Here is a 19839-nt window from a genome sequence, read left to right as displayed (position 1 = left end):
TATCACAATCCGAAAGAAAGGTGTGCTTGAAAAAAGTTTTTACAAATTTGAAATTAATATAAAATGTTAATATATATATATGTATAAGATAAACATATTTTTTAGTGTTACACTAGAATTTTTTTGTGTTTATAAAATAAATGTGTTTTATTTTTTCAAATTTATATTTTAATTTCAAAATAGTATTTATATATTGACTTTTTTGTATATTAACAACATAAATGTTGCAACAATTTTTTATTTCAAAAATTGAAATAATAAATAAATGAAATACTTGTTTATTTTTTTGGGTTACTCCGTAGTTTTATGTACCGAGCGCGCGGCGGTCATTCGTATACCTGCAAAGCTAGTCTGCAGCGAAATCTCGGCGTTTACGTCGTCGCTTTTTGCGTCGTAATGATTAATTAAAAAATCCTAAATATTGACCAGATGATGAAGCTTATCATGAATAACAAATTTTATACTTAGAATTATCCATTTTTAAATATATTTGATGAAGAATTCATCAATATTTTGACTTGAAATGTTTGGGGGAGTTGAGCGACCCCATCGGATGTCATTTTTCATTTCGAGGCACCGTGACGTATGGGTTAATAATAATAGTATTTTTAATTTTAAATCAATGCCAAAGCAAATATACTGATGGACGCAACTGACATTTCTCGCCTGGTAACACTGAGCGTCTGACAGCTGAAAGATGGTTTGCGAAAAATGCGAAAAGAAGCTCTCGCAAGTCGTAACACCAGAGCCATGGAAAGCTGGGAGCAAAAATTCAATCGAAAAACGCAAAGCAGTTCCTCGATTCAGTCCCATGTACGCAAGGCCGCAAACTTGCAGGTTATGTTACATTTTGTTTACAATAAATTAACTGTCACTAATACGTAAATTCCACATATCACAAAAATATGTTGTTAATAATGCATTTTATCACCTGAAATGCATAATAACCAATTTGTTAATATATAACTTAAACAATATTAAGTAATTAATAAATTTCAACTCAAAATAAATTAAGGGGTACTTAATAAACAAATATATTACAAAGTGAATGGCTTTTTAAGAGATCTGAATAAAATGCTGTATAAATAAATCCACTTTTGGGTGAAAATAACTTTAAAATATAACTTTGCTCCTGTGTAACATGTCCTAAACATTAAAAAAATCCTTAAAAAAAAGTGAAAAAAACTATCTAAAAATAATTGTTCACGAACGTAAACTAGTAAAAACTTTGTCAAATGATAAGAACACGAGGTAAAAAAGAACTAGATAAACATATAAGATCTTGCTATTACTTTATTTCATTGAATTCAAATAATTTTGTCATTTTTGTAAAGTTGAAATTTATGGAGTATGTACAAAAAAATATTTTTATTCTTAATTCCATATTATTGAAACAGATTATTGCACATGCACATGAAAAACTCACTTAAACTTGACGATCAAGCTCAATCAAATTGCGTGTTTTATGCTCTTGTTTTGATCACACTGCCTCTCTCGTGGTTCAAGTTGATTTGGACTAAACGAGCTTTGGACAGTTTAACTGTGTTGCATTAATCTTTTACGCAATCTCTAGAAAAGTTACGACAAAAAGTCAAAATGCTAGATTACCATATGAATAAATTAAAAGTATGTGTATAAATTTCATTACGAAAAAAATCTCCATAATAATGTTTGTATAAAAGGTAAAATAATTATTTTTTTATTATAATTGTCTGTTACAGAATCTGCAGGACTAAAGTTCACCAGGTCGGCTCACACTATTGCCAAGCTTGTGCGTATAAAAAGGGAATATGCGCTATGTGTGGAAAGAAACTGCTCGACATCAAAAATTATAGGCAGAGTTCAACATAATCAATATGAAGTACAATAATTTATTAAAGTATTAACGAACTTGTAAATATTTTACAAGTAGTGTTTTTTCAATAATTGTAATAGCAATGTATTTGGATCATATTGTATCTGTTATAAGTTTGACATTAATTATAAATTTAATATAAGTGATTTTGTATTTTTATCCATTAATAATATTATTCAGTCAATGCCAATTAGTACACGCAGCTCACACATGTGCCGCATAAACTAAAGGAGGTAGGATACTTAAGTACTTTTAGATACTTAGAGATAGGTCGTCTGTCCCTATCAGCAGTACATATACACACTAACTCCATTATTTTATGCGGTCCAGGCAACACTTAACTAACGGGTCAGGTAGTACTTTCCCATCATGATTGCTGATGGTTCTCTATGGGATGAGTAGAATCTACCTTTTTTGCCCTCCGATGTATAACAATGTGATTTTGCATATTCTAAGTTTACCCTGTTGTCAAACGACCACAACCAGAAAAATGCATGTCATATTAAATAAAACGAGCACCTCTTCCCTTAGAAAAAGCTGAATGACATCCCAAGGAGAAAAATTAAATTTAGGCAAATTATCTTATTTCCAGTGATGAAATGTTTTAAAATATTTTGCAAGAAGCAGAAGAAATTGAAAATAATTTAAAATACTTTTTTTGAGATTTTAGACATCACCATCGTGAATTTAAAATATCGTTTTGATTTGTTAGCAAAACACAAAAGCAATTTTCACACGCTTTTAGATTTAAATAAATATAAACTTATAAATTACTTTGACTTTTAAAAGAATGTGTGGACTGAGAAATCCTGTTAAAGGTAACAGAACCAAAGGACATATCAGGAACTGATTAACTTCACGAAATCAAATACCTCAGCCATTTACATTTGAGTAAAGGAATGTCTGTTGATAAAATTTTGGAATTTTTATTCGAAATTAAATTAACGGCATCATTACCAAATGTATTTATTGCTATCCGCATTTTTTTAACTTTGTATCTGTGGCTAGTGCCAAAAAAAGTTTTTCCAAATTGAAGTTAATAAAAACCAATTTAAAACCTTTTATGGGTATGTTATCAATTGAAGGAAATTGAACTAATTACAGATTTTGCTATAATAAAAGCCAAAAAAGTATTAATTTAACAAAAAAATACGAGCTTTATAACGATTTTCATAAATATACAAAATGTAAAATCTAATACTATATTTAAAATGGTTTAGCGTTCATTATCTTACAGAATTCGTTCATCTGCCTCCTATAACTCTATTGGGTCTAAATACTTCTAAACCTTTTTTGTTTTGTACTCCTTCACTAAGTATATATGTTTTCATTTAATATTATTTTAATCGTTCTACTTAATTATTGTTATTTATAGTTTTATATCATAGTTGTTAATTATAAGTCATTATCATAAAGATTATGATATTGATATATATGTACAATAAAAGATTATGTAGACATACATATATTGTATAAATATATATATAAAAAAAATAAAAATGGAATTTTTTGTCATATGGGTGCTAAAAACCAAAGTGACCTACGGGCATTCACAACTGTTCTATAATGTTGACATAATATCATTATGTCATATCTCTGCTGCGTATATTTCTTTGTAACCCATAAATTAAGTTTTAGATGTTCGCCGCCAATCTATAATTTTGACATCTCATCATGTGTCACATCACCGATGTTGATTTTTCTTTGTTTAAATATTTCTTAATTTAGTATTAAGTATTCGCATCCTATCACATACAAACCATAAATTAAATTTTAGATGCTCGCCGCAGTTCTAATTATTATCTAAATGTTTCTCAAATTTATGGTATAATGACATCTACGCTTTCGTCATCATCTAGTGACCCCGTGCAAAATTTATATAAATACGGTGTAATAAATTTAACAAAACATTTGGCCAGTCTCTGATTTTGAAAGTATATTTTATGAAATAATACCTTTTTTGATGCTCAATTGTTAAATATGAATTGTGATAATTGCTTTTAAGCTGTTTTGTCTTCGTTGTTGGATGCAAGATGCATTTCACAAAGCACACCATTATGAGCCTAAATATGAAATTTTAAAATAATAAGTAATGTTTAGGATATTAAGAAAAAGGAAAAAGAAAAAAATCATCAACATTATAATGTTTATATTATTATAATATAAAATAACAATTATAATAATTATACAATATAAGGCACCATTAGACTTATCAACTTAACTATTTAAAGAGATTTTTGTGATATTAATTTACAAATAAAAATTGGTACACAAACAATTTGTGCTTAGAACTGTTTGTTAATATAAATAAAACATGTAAATATCCAACGTATGTTAAATTAATATAAGGTCGATAAATACTATATGATTATTGATATTTTAATATTCTTTCATTGTATAATTTCATAAAGTATGCAAATTAAAATTTAGCTAATAAGATTATTAAAAAAATCATTAATTTTATATAAAAAATAAATGTTATTATGTGATTATCAAGATTTTCAACATTCACAAGCCTTATATTAATTTTCGTCTTAGTTACACAATATAAAGAATAAAAATACAGTAAAAAAATATTTTACAATCATAATTGATGTTGAATTTTATTGCAGTTGTAATTTAACAAAATAAATAAACTCATAATATTTACACAATATTGTAGGCTTTTTTTATATAATAATAAAAATACCTCATTTAATATCGTTGCATGCTTTTTTAATTATTACTTTTTAAATATAAAGAGTGTTTATATAGTATATAACGAACATTGACACATACAAAAGCCAAATCTCATCTCCAGAGCAAAAAATATATAAATATATCGCTCAACTTCCTCGTATCATATTGGCACACCACATCCTCAAGATTATTTGAAGATACACTAAAATAATCACCACCCATATCCACATTTATATATATTTAATCATATATATATACTCAACATGCAAACTCTAAAATATCTCATAAATACTTTTATCAACTAAAACGTTCACTTTCCACTAGGGTTTCTTGAACTGCTCTTGATTGATGTCACCGATATGTTACCTAACGATAACGATTTGCTAGGTGTCTTCAGCAAACTTGCATTCTTGTCGAAACTTAAGTTCTCTTGACTCGTCGATTTTTGATTTTGACTATTCAACACAGGTATCTTGGAGGGACTAATCGTCGGAAGCTTTTGTGGCGATAGAGGCTTTTCTGGTAACTTAATTGGTATATTGCTAGGTTTAGAAAAGACGGTCGGTTTGTACGATGAAGCTGCAGATAAGTTTTCTGCGCTTCCCTTTTCAAAATTTGATTTGAGGATCTCTATTTGTGATAGACGTTTTTCAGTCGATAAGCGGGTGGGTACTGGATTTGACTGTTCATAAGTCGTCGTTCTGAATTTGATGTGTGTGTTACGGGGCAGGTCAAAATCGCTATGCCTTCTGTTGTCAGCATCATCCTTTTGCGACTCTTTACCGTTTTGGATTTTATCTGGACTGTTAGATCTTCTACGATCGAAGCCCTCCGATTCGATCTTCTCCTTAGCCGAGAATCTCCTTTCATTGCTCAAAAAGTCGTCCATGAACAACGGATCGACGACTTCTTTAGCTAAATGTTGCTCTTTGAAGACAATCTTATTTTGAGTCGGCACTGTGTTTTGCTTTGCAGGAGTCGATACTTCTATTTCAGTAACGTAATCTTTTGGCATTTCGTTATTGAACTCTAACGTATAACTTAAATCTGATTTTTCTTCCATATTATGACTATCAACAGCTTCTTGCATTTTTATAATCTTCACTCCAGTGTCTTTCATTTCATTATCAAAATGTAACTTAGGTGCTAATATCGGTAGATTTTCAACAACGCTTTCCTTAGAATCATTCGTATTAACTTCTACATTATACATTGGAATGTTAGAGACCATCTTCACAGTAGTAGTTTCTACTTCAGTCACAATATCAACTTCTTCATTACTTATATTTTCAATTAAATTCAACTCACTTCCTTCTGATTGTATCGGAGTAGTGACCGTTACAAACTGAGTAGTTTTTTCAATATTTTGAGTGATTATCTTATTTCCATGACCATCATCAACGACATTCACTGTAACAGTCTCTTGAGTAGGCATCACTATACGTTCCGTTTCCATCATTTGACTGAGTTCTGATTTATCTGGTTCTGTAAAATATGTCTTACTACTGGTTAATATGTGAGTTTGACTGTTCTCGTTAATCACATTTTTGGACTTCTGAAGCTCCGATATAATCTCGTTATATAAGCTTTGATCAGATTGACCCGTTTCATTGCTATTGATCACATCATCTTGTTTATCTGCGTTAATCTCAATTGAATTTCTAAAATTTTCTACAATATTTTGATCACCTTCAATCATAATGATTGAGGATGGTTGACTTCCGTCAGTCGTAATAGTGACTATGTTGTCATTAGTTGAAAAGAAGTTTCTTGTAGTAGATTTTTCAATCATTGGATCCGATGCTTCAGTTTTAGTAGTAGCTCCGATGATATTTATACTACTAATGTAATCACTCTCGAAGGTTTGTGGAGCACTTTCTTGTTCATTTACATTTGGCTTAATTCTAAGGTTTACAATATCCGGTTGATTTAATAAAGTAAACGTTGAATTAACCTTATGATCCAATGCATTCTTGTCTAAGCATATATCTGGATTTTTATCAGATTTGTCTTCTACTTCCATGTGTGGTATTTGTGAATCAATATTAGAAGTCAATGTCGGATTTTGTGCCAACAACTTTTTCATTAAATCTGACTTAGGTCTCTCCAAGCTGCTAACTAATGTATGTCTAGACACTTTTATATCATCAGGTATATTTGTATCATAGATCAACGTTAATTTTTCTTCCAATTTAGGCGATATTTTACCAGATGAAATCATAGCATTCTCTGGCTTAAATTTCATATTAGCGTTCTCGGTCACATAAGTTCCTATTTCAAAATTAGGTATAATATTATGGTTCGTCTCTGCAATAATTTTATTTCTAATCGGTACCTCGGGCTTCTTCTGAACATAATTTGTTTCAATAGACACAATCTCACTCAAATTCTTCTCTATTGTTGCTTCTTTTTCTAATATCGGAACCGATGGCATCTCCTTCGTTTTGATTACAAAATTTACTTCATCCACTTTGTTTATTGTAACAGGCGTATCTATAGTTTCAATTTCCACATTCTTATCGCTATCTTTCACATTTTCGCTGATATTCTCTAACGAGCTCACCATCTCAGACGATCCTGAACTAGATCCGTCTTTTTTTATTATAATAGCATCTTCAAGATTTCCCCACTCTGAAGCTTTTTTCAACCTATTCTTTTGGAATGTGTTCAACCCGTCCATGGAAGATATGTTGCTTATATCGAGACTCAATCTCGGTTCTTTAGAATGAGTCAAAATTTGATTTGAAACGTCGTTCGCATTCGTCACTATACCACTATCAGTGTCATTATAATAATCACCATCAAACACTGAGTTTGATTTTCTCTTCTTAGCTGAATTGCTTTTATCTTTACTGGTCACCTTCGTTTCTTCAGATGAAATATCCAAACTTTGCGCTCTTTCTAAAGTACCTTGCGATACCTTTCTACTGCAGCTCAACTTATCGCTTATATCGAATTTAGATAAATCACCTAAACTAGAAGCTTTTCTCTCGTTATCATCGGGCATTTTCTCCTCTAACTCACTAACGGGCGAACTATGTATAGTTATATCGCTCGAATTCAATTCTATCATTGTAGAAGAAGGTACAATTTTTTCTGTATCCATCTGAAGATTAGAACTGATGCTGTCTTGTGTCGAGTCAAAGTTGGAGTTGTCCGATTTGGAATCATCAAAAAAATTGTTCATTGAATCGCTTATTTCTTTCTTCTTGAACGACTTCACTTCATAACTGATATCATCAAGACCATCAATTATCGAATCATTAAATTTTTGTACCGGTATATCAGGTCTCATTCGCTTCACTGGTTTTTCAACTTTTGGTGTCGAAGTGTTCATCATGCCGTTATTCAATATCATATCATCAGATCTATTAGTGTCTTGATCGATGACAAAATTCTCTCCCATCTTTTCAACGACGCTGTTATTAGTCGCTGCAATAAAGTTATCCGTGAAATTCATTCCGTTAGAATCATTATATGTCGATTCAAGAGCTGAATCATCTTTAGAGTTCATCCCATCTGGAGGCGAAGGAGCTTTACCTTTTGACTTCTTAGCATTCTTATTCGTATCTTTATTTTCATTATTATCAAATTTCATAGTCGTACTTTCAAAGTGTAATCTATCAGCAACATCAGCAGCTGATTTTCTATTATTTCTAGCACACAGAGCCGCCTCTAGCATGTGTTGAGGTATTTCTTGTGGTATACCTCGTGAATCTCTTTTAATGCCACTCGAATTCAACTCGTTCTCCCTTTGAAACTCCGAACTATTATCAAGTTTTGCCTTTTCTTGATCCATATCCAATGTCACTGATGCAGTTAAGTTATTCTGTGATACATTTCTTACATTTGGAATCGGAGCAAGAGGCTTCTCTCTTCGCTTAGCCACCACTGGAGCAGATTTAGTTTTATTTCCGTCTCCTTCTTTCACGTGTGTTTCAGGATTTGATTTATTAATGCTCTTATCCACCTCATCCATACTCCTTACTTCAGATACAACATTACCGTTCTCACTATATTTCATATTTTCAAACCTAGGACTCTTAATATTCATCATTGTATCATCAGGAATGTTCGGTGGTAATACTCTGATGCCAAACTTCATTCCCTTCTTTGCTTCTGGCTCTTTTTTCTGAACCTCTGCCTTTTCGTTCTTAACACTATACATATCACCGCCGTCTTTGATTATTACAACATCGGGTGGAGTCATCGCTCTCGTTCCATTATTTATCTCGTGCATTCCCTTCAGTTTTGTTCTTTCCGGCTTTGAAATCACTTCATGTTCGTTATTAACACGATTCTTAGCATTCTTCTCATTTTCTCTCTCCAACGTCACCGAATTGCTGTTTCTATTATCCTTGACAAACTGTTTATTCTTCTCCAGCGTCGACGAATTGATCTTGTCTGTAAACATTTTCTTTAATGGCATATTTTTAGAGTGATTTGAAGCGTCCAAAGTTGAATTTGGAGATGCTGGAGGTTTCATGAAGTAGTGTTGCTTAGTCGACTTCTCAATCTATAACAATACACAATACGTTAATTACCATACTAAGACCATCAATCAATTAATAAAGTACGAACCGTGCTTAGATCGCCATTAGAATTGCACCTAGATCTCTTAATTCCTATCACCGGATGTTTGATTTCCTTGCCTCCGGCTTTCCAATTCTTATCGAGACTGTCGTATCCTGGATTCTTTTTAGATTTGTCTCCCGTTGCCTACATACACAAAATATGATAAAAACAGTTCTTTGAGTTCATTCTTATTTACTTAATAACTTTTAATACCTGCATGGTAGAAGCGGGACTTCTTTGATCGTTAACGTTTCCAGCCAATATGGCTGTAAGTCTGGTTTGAATGTCTTTGTCGTGCGTAGAATTATTTTGTGGAGATTGCACTTCGAGCTGAAGCTCATAAGGACTTGCAAACGACAAAATGTTTAATGCATCTTCGTATACCATATTCCTAAATGATATTCTCACACTGTTGATCCTATCTCCTGAAACGTCCAAAGCAATGTGTTGAATACAATGATGGTTTATATTGTATTTTTAATAAGTAATTTCCGGTGTGTTGTTATATATTATTTACTTTGCAAGTTAAGATATGTTAATACTCTCATTACTTTTTTTACTTTGAATACAATATTTATAAAATACGGGGTGATCCAATTCGAATTTTTTATGTTGGCATCAGTGTAAATCAGACAGCTGTCAATAATCACGCGTGTTCAAAGTGTCAAATGTAATGCAACAACACATTTAAAAAATGGATCGCTTAACCACAGCTCAACGCGGTAAACTTGTTCAATTTTTCTACAGAACAATAATTGGTAAAAATTACATTTTAATTTAACAAGTAAAAGATAGAAATTCGTTTAATAAAACTAATATCATTCTCGTTAAAAAGTCAGCATAAAATTAGTACAAATTAATTATTATTTTTACATAAATTTATATATATAAACGAAAAAAATGTTAAAATAATAAGTAAATAAATTTAGCCAAATTTAGAACCGTTTTATTCAAATATTTATTATTTCACTTGCAAAAATTTCATGCGTTTCACACAGATCTGAGTGCTCATTATATTAACTGCAATGCAGAAAATAGTCATATGTAAAAAATGACCAGGGTTGCCAACGTAGCGTTGCATTGTAATGGGAACGGATAACAGTGTTTAATTTTGCTTTTTTCTCAGAGATGAATGGAAACTAAATATTTTTTTATTTATAGAAGAGGGTTATTACCGCTGGCGGTTTGAGAATCAACGCAGACATTTAAGTAAAAATCGACAGACTTTTAAGACTAATGGGTAAATTTGTCTTGTAATATATGTTTTTGTTCGAGCGCACAGATTGCAAAATTCATAATACTTTCTCCCTCTGGCGCTCATATCTCTTTCTTGTGCTATCGTCGCCCATGCGGGCTTTTCACTCGCCCCTATCGAGCTTATGTTCCTTGACTACCACACTACAAAGCGTCATTGCAGCTTTTTTTAAGAGAGGGGGAGGCAAAAGTTGGCCAGTCAGTGGTAATTTAAAAAAATAGATTTATGATATTTAAAAATGGCATCTATCCCCCTCAATGACGCCCCTGTTTAGAATTCACGTCAAAAGCAATAAAATCGTGGCGTCGCCGTCACAGTAGAAGCGCTCTGTTATCTAGCGTCCATATTAAAACTTTTTATAAAAATATTACGATTTACAATAAGTGAGAATCAAATGAAGCATATCTAAACCGAATTTTGACCAATAGGAGAGCGCAAAAAACAATTATCTTTTCTCAGAAGTCAAAAATCTACGTCAAAAGTAATAAACGCGTGTCGTCGCCGTCGCAGTGCGCCCTGCAGTTTATAACGGAAGAATTCGGCCTCATCACAATAAGTCTGGTTCTTCCCCGCTCCATATGGATTCCACTAAGTAGAACCGAATCTTAGTAAAATAGTGCAAAAATTACCTTTGTGATTGTGAGTGAAACGACTTTATATATGATGTATAGACTTGAGACATTACTAGACATACACAGCATCTCATACACGCACATTAAAATGCTTAGCTTTTTATCTTTTATGTTTCTATACCAATGAAAGCGACTTATTTTCATTCACGCTGTCAATGAAACGAAGCGCCGTTCGACCTGATGAGTGATTGACTCGTCAAGTGTGAGTGTTCAAGCGATACATTTTTAGATTAACTAGAGCGATTTTCTATTTAACATTAGATCTGTTGATAAACTGTGGGTGGTGTTTTAAATTTGAGTAATGATTACACTTGTGTATTATTGTGTTTAAAACATTAATAAGGCGTAATATGCAGTGTAATAATTCACTTATCTAAAACTAAATCATTGACTTAACAACACATTGTTTACGGGTAAAATCATTATTTTTATTTATCATAACAATTCAAAACAATGTGCGTGGGATATTTTATTAACAAATTACCAAACACACTTCTGCTTATCTAATATGTAAAAATGAATCGTAATATTATTTTATATACCTGTATGAATCTTTCCAGATTCGTGTGCCGGACCTCCTCGCAGCACCCTGCTCACGTATATTCCATCCCTCATGCTTCCCGATACTTCAAATCCTAATCCTGTGAAGTCCTTAGACCACAATGGCACAATTGTACTTCCACGGTTTCCCTACAATGGTGAATCAATTCATTAATTATTATACACGCGAATTCAGATTGTTCACTGATGGCAGAGCTAATTACCAGACGCAGAAGTTTAATATCAGTTTTGCACAAAATTTGTTATACATACCTCTGGAAAAGTGTCATCCAAAAACGTCCTCCCCTCAACATTATTTGCTGGTTTTTCTATGGAAGAATTTAATTTTGGCCATCCTCCAGGTTTAGGCAGCACGCCTGTTTCAGTCTTGAATCCAGGGTTGTCGAAAGCAAATTCGTCTTTGACATTTTCAGGGTCTCCAACGAGGACAGGATGTTTATCTGAAATTGAAATATACCAATCGTTAGCCACGCCAAAAAAATAAACAAAGATAATATCGGCCACTGACCGAAATGGTAAGGTGGACACGTGAAGTATTGTTCCCCGACCGAAGGTACGTGATCTCTGTCAAAGGCACTATTATATTATAGTGTGATAAAACGGATGTCTTCGACCCGAAAAGGACACAGGTGAAGCGACAATGGGACACCTCACCCACGCGAAGGAATGCTTCTTGAAGATGCAGTGAAACGTGTGCATCGTATTTTAAGCGGAATAGATGTAGATAATACCATCAACGCGTAAATTAGTAGGTCGATTGTAAATCAAAACCTGTTTTTACATCGTCAAGCCTATGTTGAAGATTGTTAAAATTTTATTTCAATCGGCGAAGATTAGATTTTTATGCTGGGTCACAAACATACAAACGGTTTTTATACCTGGCGAGGGACGGAAATATAAATATCATTAATTTATACTGCAATAAAGAGGGAATTATTATTATAAGTAAAGGTGTGAGGCTTTTGAAAAATAGGATCGCAATGTAATTTAACGTGGATTAGGTCATAGTTCAGTGTGCACATTGATGTGAAAAATAATATTATGTTTTGCCTCATTTCCAGCATATGGTGTGAAGACCTATATAAAATCATATTTTATTTATACCAATTTTATGGTTTATTACAAAACAACTATATTATAAAAATATTGATAATTTATATTTAACTAAAACTGAGTTATTAGTAATGAAATATTACAATTAGTAAAACTCCTCACTCCTTTTAAAATAAACAATACAATCCCGTTTTTAATACCGCAAACGTGTCCATTTTGCCTTAATAAAATGTTAAACAAAAAAACAGCGATGACCCACATGTGTCCAGAATGGAATTGTGCCAAAAAGGATTATACGTGAGTCACGATTCATTTTAAGAACGAACACATTAAAAGAATTAATTGATTTCGTGTTGACGATTTTTTCAATATGGCAACATTTGAGTACCTGTCAAATGTGATCATTTCAAGTTATAAAAATATTGTTTATTAATTACTTATTTCCAGTTTCAGGATAAATGCACTATAAAAATATACATCAGCTTATATAAAATCATACGTATATTACTTTAATCGCTAAATATCGATTATTTTTTGACGCTTCTGTTGCTAGTAAGAGCTTATGGCCAAACAGTGCTACCAATATAAAAGTAAACATTTATCGCCCCAATCTCTAATGTTGGCATTTACATGTTGCATGAAATTTAAGATTAGCGGTACGATATAATATAGTATGCGCTCTTTAATTGAATACTAAATGCGGGACATAGCGCTTACCGTCTTTGGAATAATTGAGCGACCGTAATAAAATGCTCAAACGATCCATCATTACGCCATTACAGCGTAAAAGTATTACAAATAGCTATTCTAATATATTATGCGCAATTGAGCGTGCAAATGTGCCCAGGATGCAAATCTTACGTGCAAATATGCCGCGAACGTGGGGCGTACGCTTTATGTAATGTACTTTTTTTATTATTATCATTGTAGGTACGAGTTGTAATTTGTTTTCACTCTTTTTTATTCTTATCTCCGGCGTCTCAATTTGTCCACGATGATACACATTTTTTTACACTCAGCGGACACAAAAGCCTAATTGATCCGTCACACGGTAAGGGTTAACACACTGTGTTGTAACGCTTAAAAATACGTGTATTTTTATACGTTACACCGCAGGAAGGAGAGCGAGATTATTTTATAATTTAAGGTTCTCACGTTTGTAAAAGAGCGCTATTGTTGCAGCTGCAAAATGAGGAAAGATACTCGTACGAAAAATAAATTTCATTCGATCTGGGATGGCAATAAATTTTGTCAACCTTATGTGTCACATTTTGGACTCAAACTAATAATATTAAATATAAAAGCTCTATTCTGTCCAGCACAGTCTGATCTCTAATTTTAAACATGTAGATACAATTTAAGCACTGTTGTTAAAATAGGTTTATTATGTTATTTATAATAATTTAACGAAATTTTTCTTAAAACCTATTTTACTTCAATCAGGCATAGATAGGGCCGCTGCAGTAGCAGTTCATTTTTATATGTTACATGCTGCTGAATAATGATAGAAATCGTCAGAGAACGAGATCTCACCGGCCGTGATCTACCAATGAATGTTTCCCTCACCGCCGTTACGTCAGTGTTACCAAAGTACCGCCTAGTTTTGTGGCCAAAATAAATCGGCCCCCCACATGAAGTTTGGTTTTGGAGAGATTTTATGGTAACTTATAGGTATACATATCTGAGAATGAAACAAACTTTACCGATTTATCTTATTTTAAAAAAATAATAGAAATAGCAACCAATGGCGAAAAAACCTAGAAACCCCTCACCCATAACCAAATACCTCCGATTAGTAATTTGTTTTTATATTTTCTAAAGACACGTTAGCATTTCAATTGATGTACAATTTTAAATTAAAATAAACATACAAATGAGCAAGTGTTACATTGATTCCAGATTTTACAATTGCTATAATAATTATTTACTTGTTGACACATTTAAAAGCAGTCTAACTACGATACTTTATTATAATTTGAATATGTATATTGTTGTGAGCATAATAGCTTATTGTTAGTTTAAATTTGCCTATATTAGTCAAGAATTTTTGTACATAACTTTCCTCCAATTTTTTCCCAAACTCTTCGCGACTTAAAAGTGATGCCACCTCTTCGTCAAATTTGCGTAACTGAATTTTAATCATTTCAGGCGATCGGTTCGCGCAGCCCACACTGATTTGCTTTCATAATTTGATCTAATTTCCTCAATGATGATGATGGAATGCGCACAGCGTTTTGCATACAATGGGAAAACCTGATTGTTGGGCGAAAACTTTTCACGTTCTGCAATCGCTGATACACCGATTATTGTTAATGCTTATAACTATTACATTATCTGCGATCAATATGCATGATGTTGATTGTGTCATTGATTCTGTTATAGGAAACGCTAAGAAAAATATATGCAGCCGAGAAGAAATCAATAAACAAAAACAAAACGATATAAAAAATGAATAAGCCGACTCAAGGCTGTCCGGATTTCTACCGTTCTTCTTCCAAGAATCTAAAAGTTGATTGGGCTGCTCCTCGCATTCCAGTGGGTACCCTTCGCAGGTGATATCACAACGTGAGCTCATCTTGTGAGAATTGTTTTTTTTATTAGAATCCGACGAAAACAATGCTCTTAATCTTATCAAAGTTGAGATGCGATATCGTTTTTATGTATTATACAATGTCACACTTGATTTTTTTTAAATAATACAAATGTAAAATAGTACCATTATCCACTGCATTAAGGAGGTTTTAGAGCCATTGTATTAACACCATCCATTGGTGTTTATTTTTGAGGCGCAGGATGAACTTCCAAGATGCATTTCCATATCGATTTTGTGTAATATTGCATACATAAGTATGTATTTTTAATTGAGGAAATAGATGCTATTTTAATATTTCGGAGAGCATTTATATAAAAGGTCCAGAGAGCAAAAAATATCAGGATATTGTCGGATGAGAGAGGTCCAAGACGGATGTGTTTTATAAAAATGATTCCTTTCAAATCTTTTCAAATGACTCAATCTATAAATACGTTATTGCCGTGAAAGACAACCGGATATTAATGGAAGTATTTATTTCTGAATACACACATATATTGATTATTTTTAATCGCTCATATTATTTTAAATGCGTTATATGACTAATACTCGAAAGATCTGGGTTCGAATCCCATTTGGACCATAGTGCTTTTTAATTTCTATATTATCTGAGAGATCTGAATTGGTGATTATTATACATATATTTAAAATTTGGATTAATCATCACAGATTAGATTTTTCTAGAATTTTGTAATCTCGCGGATGACTAAAAATTTCAAATGTCTTAAATCATTTTAAAACACTTTTTTTATCATTAAATTAATAAGTATAATATTGTATATGATATATTGTATAAGATAAATGCTTAGTGACTAATATGTGACATGTCCGATATTAATTCTAGACATCACATGTCTGAAAAACGTCACAGATACATTGAAAACTAGGAGATCGAAATGTCAATTGCATCTAATTGTAGATTGATCTTGAAAAAGCAGTACTTTAAAACGCATATTTTCAATTTATTTTTTTAAAACTAATAATAATGTTCGTGTGTATATTGTAGTATATAATAAAAATAAATAAAAACTTGTAATGTAATATCCCTTCTTGTGGAATATTTGGGGGAGGACCCGCACAAAAAACGGACTCCGATGATTACGGTGGAATCCTGCGGCAGGTGCATCAAGGAAAGTGTAAGATGAATACTCTGGTGTATTGAAAAAATATACTCTTTACAAAATCAGTGCATCAGATATAAATCAAACGCATTGGAATGAAATAGGTTTTACTCGCTGACGTACACATGGGAACAATCAGTGCAACCATGACGTAATAAATTAAATCAACACAACTCGTTTGAAAAACACGCAAGGTCGACGTAATCCGGTTAATTTGGTTTATCTTCAAGGAGATATTATACCAAAACGGAATTCGATAAGAAAAAATTAGAGCCGTGAAACGTCCTTAAAAATCGTATACATATTATATAATAATCAAACGGTGTTTCTCAAGCTTTTCAAATTGAATCGCTTTGGTTTATTTTATTATATACATATGTATATCCTATATTAAAATAATATTACAAATATTTAATAGGCAATTATATTTCCACCATATCGTCAGTGACACATTTTACATTTTCATCTTTGCTAAATTTTACCTTTGTAATATATAAAAGAGGGTGTATTTTAAAACATTCTTCAGTTTATAACTAATGGAGCCCTTGTGAATTAATACATACACAAGACAATATTTAATTTTCATTATATTAGTGCATATTGCATTTTTTCCTTCTATTAAAATAGAAACATTGCTATTGTAGCTTATTTATTTATTGCATATCTTCCATTGCAACAAAACAGACGTTAGTCTAATGCGTTACAACGGAGTAAAAACAATATATTTATTAATTATAAACGATTTTTACAGCTTACAATTAATAAATGTTTCTATATATAACCTAGCATGGTTTGATTTTAACTATTCATTACGATACTCATCCGTGATATCAGAAAAATCTAAGAAAACTTTATTTGTGATCATCGATTTGTATTTTAATCATATAATAATCACCAATCCTGAGCTCCCAAAAACGATAGAACTTAAATAAACAACAATAAGTTTCATTTAGGATTCGAACCCAGATCTTTGGAAAGGCTTTCTGAATTTAATAATTAGCAAAATATCGCAAATTCAAAGTAAATGCGATGTTTTGATGGTTCAAAAAAAAATATGAAAACAGACTAAACGTTAGCATCTCATAAGTGTAAAATATACTCCAAATGATAAAATTATTTTTAAATTAGTTTGTCTAATCTGGGAATTTTATTTTTGGTGATCATTTATTTGATATAAAATTTTTTAAATAACACTTATTAAGAAGATACTTATTGTTACTTTTCACATCAAAAAAGCATGTTTCGATTATTTTTTTATACATATTAAAGAATTTTTACCATATATGCACGACCTAGCTTTATTTGAATTAATACACTATTAAATTGTTAACTTAAAAATATAAGTCATGCAATTAAAAGATCATTTATTATATAAAGTATGATATTAATCCTCGGACCACAGATTGGGAATCTCTTTAATAATAAAATCGCGTGTATATATTTATATATGTCCACTGCATTATGACAAATTCAAGGTAAACCATGAAATTCCTTAATAGAAATTCAATTTGAATAACAAAACGCGACTCAAACAAAAGAATTCCTAATGCTCGATTTTTTTAACATTTTTCCCTATTACAAAAAAAACAACAATTAACTCGATATGCGTTTTTCAAATGTCAATCGTTTTAATACTGGCAACACTGCGTGCGAAACGTCAAAATTTTCTCACGGAAAGCAAATAAATGAAACAAATCGAATCGTTTCCTTAATTTTCAAATTAGCGACGCCATTGTTTTTTTTCCAGCGCGGCAACACTATTCGATGACGTTGGTTTTGTATTGAAACGTCAAAGAGGAATGCTCAAATTTGATATGCGCTTTGTCTTTTAGACCAAAAAACTGTATTTTTTTGTAAACACGTCGAAAAAGGCATTTCGCAGGTTACAAAATATGGCGAATGGTATTTGCAAAGGTGAGTCAGGTAAACAGGTGACAGTGGAGGTACCCGAGAGATGAGCGCAAGTTTATTTATACACAAAAGCCTCTTTTGAGAAATTGACTCTTCAGAGATTCTCAAACCGCAAAATCACTTTATTTTTATTTATGTTTCTTTATTCCATCTTTGTACTGAGATTTTATTGAACTATACTTTATATTTATTACTTAACCCTTTAGTTGCCGAGTCTTTTGAAACCATAATACAAATATCAATTCGTTACATACAAAAATTATATGTATCGAGGAAATATTATTTTCTTCTTAAGCAGATAATTTACAAACCATTAAAAATTATTATATCGGTTTATTTTTTTAATAACCACTTCAGATCTAGCAATTTTCGCTAATGTAGCAAAAGCCGATATATAAAGTTTCGGCAACCAAAAGGTTAAAGTGAACAAAAGCTATTTAGAGCACTGTTTAAAATATATTAATTCAAATATATATATATATATATATATATATATATATATATATATATATATATATATATATATATATATATATATATATATTATATATATATATATATATATATATATATATATATATATATATATATACATATATATATATATATATATATATATATATTTATATATATATATATATATATATATATATATATATATATATATATATATATATATATATATATATATATATATATATATATATATATATTATATATATATATATATATATATATATATATATATATATATACATATATATATATATATATATATATATATATATATATATATATATATATATATATATATATATATATATATATATATATATATATATATATATATATATATCATTCGCGTTTAATATACTTGTAATAAATATATGTTTTTAATATGACGATGAGTTAAATATTTTAATACATATACAACTGCTCTATTGTGTTATAAATTAATATTAGTTTTACATACGTTTGAAAGAATTGGGGTGGCAGTACCATTTAGGGATGCAACAAAAAATCAATTTTGAGCACTGAATGGCTAAAGCCCGTTGGAGTTCATCGAGTACAGTAAGGCGATGCATGTCTGTCATTTAAGCAAAAATACTAGTGGACTAAAAAGTTCTGAAGCGATTGTGTACCATACACTTTTAAGTGTATATTGCAATGGCAGATGATGTTGTTAAGATAAAAGGTTGAATAGCAGTGAATTAAAATGGAGAATAAATGGATTTTGTAGGCTTCATGTACTTAGTTGCTAAAAAAAGTAACGTAATTCCAAACACAGTTATCTGCGAGAAAAATTAAACTGGTTCTTATTTTATGAATAAGGTGTCATTTTGGAGCACTGCATATACAGGGAGTATACTGTTATCGAATCATATTTAACTGCAGTAAAATCAAAACAACATGATCTTCTAGATACAAGCTTTTTTTATTGTAACATCTCCATAATGTATGTTCATCAATTGCAACAAGTGATTTTCACTTCAGATTGCCCAAAAATACAATAGGAGAATAGAGGTTCAGGTCCGAAGAATATGTGCGACAGGTAATATCTGCAGCACTAAAACAAAATATTTTTCTAGAGCTATCATTGAATTTAT

General features: G+C 31.1%; 2 protein-coding genes across 2 annotated transcripts in view; one reads left to right on the top strand and one right to left on the bottom strand.

Annotated features, from left to right (window-relative positions):
* Positions 1 to 652: 652 nt before the first annotated feature.
* Positions 653 to 1998, top strand: LOC148227625 (cysteine-rich PDZ-binding protein). The gene is made up of 2 exons (XM_088203036.1): positions 653 to 837; positions 1722 to 1998. Exons 1-2 carry the CDS (start codon positions 698 to 700, stop codon positions 1849 to 1851), a joined length of 270 nt encoding a protein of 89 aa, XP_088059162.1. The 5' UTR covers positions 653 to 697; the 3' UTR covers positions 1852 to 1998.
* A 2433-nt stretch (positions 1999 to 4431) lies between these two features.
* LOC148227624 (uncharacterized) overlaps positions 4432 to 19839 on the bottom strand; it is a 48392-nt gene continuing 32984 nt past the window's right edge. Inside the window, exons 3-7 of the mRNA XM_088203035.1 lie at positions 11810 to 11997; positions 11539 to 11686; positions 9323 to 9534; positions 9116 to 9253; positions 4432 to 9050 (exon numbers count right to left, since the gene is read on the bottom strand). Of these exons, the coding sequence (XP_088059161.1) occupies positions 4845 to 9050; positions 9116 to 9253; positions 9323 to 9534; positions 11539 to 11686; positions 11810 to 11997 (4892 nt within the window). The 3' untranslated portion in view covers positions 4432 to 4844. The remainder of the gene's footprint in view (positions 9051 to 9115; positions 9254 to 9322; positions 9535 to 11538; positions 11687 to 11809; positions 11998 to 19839) is intronic.

The sequence above is a fragment of the Plectrocnemia conspersa genome, unplaced genomic scaffold (assembly GCF_051122295.1).
Source record: "Plectrocnemia conspersa isolate PC_06_02 unplaced genomic scaffold, ASM5112229v1 ptg000013l, whole genome shotgun sequence".
Lineage (NCBI taxonomy): Eukaryota > Metazoa > Arthropoda > Insecta > Trichoptera > Polycentropodidae > Plectrocnemia > Plectrocnemia conspersa.
The sequence above is the reverse complement of the archived record's forward strand: the minus strand, read 5'-3'. Positions and strand labels throughout refer to the sequence as shown.

Bases quoted from the DNA above. Each gene is read 5' to 3' on its own strand.
- LOC148227625 (XM_088203036.1), top strand. From the start codon at position 698: ATGGTTTGCGAAAAATGCGAAAAGAAGCTCTCGCAAGTCGTAACACCA. The intron at 838-1,721 runs GTTATGTTACAT...TGTCTGTTACAG, and splicing joins GCAAGGCCGCAAACTTGCAG to AATCTGCAGGACTAAAGTTC.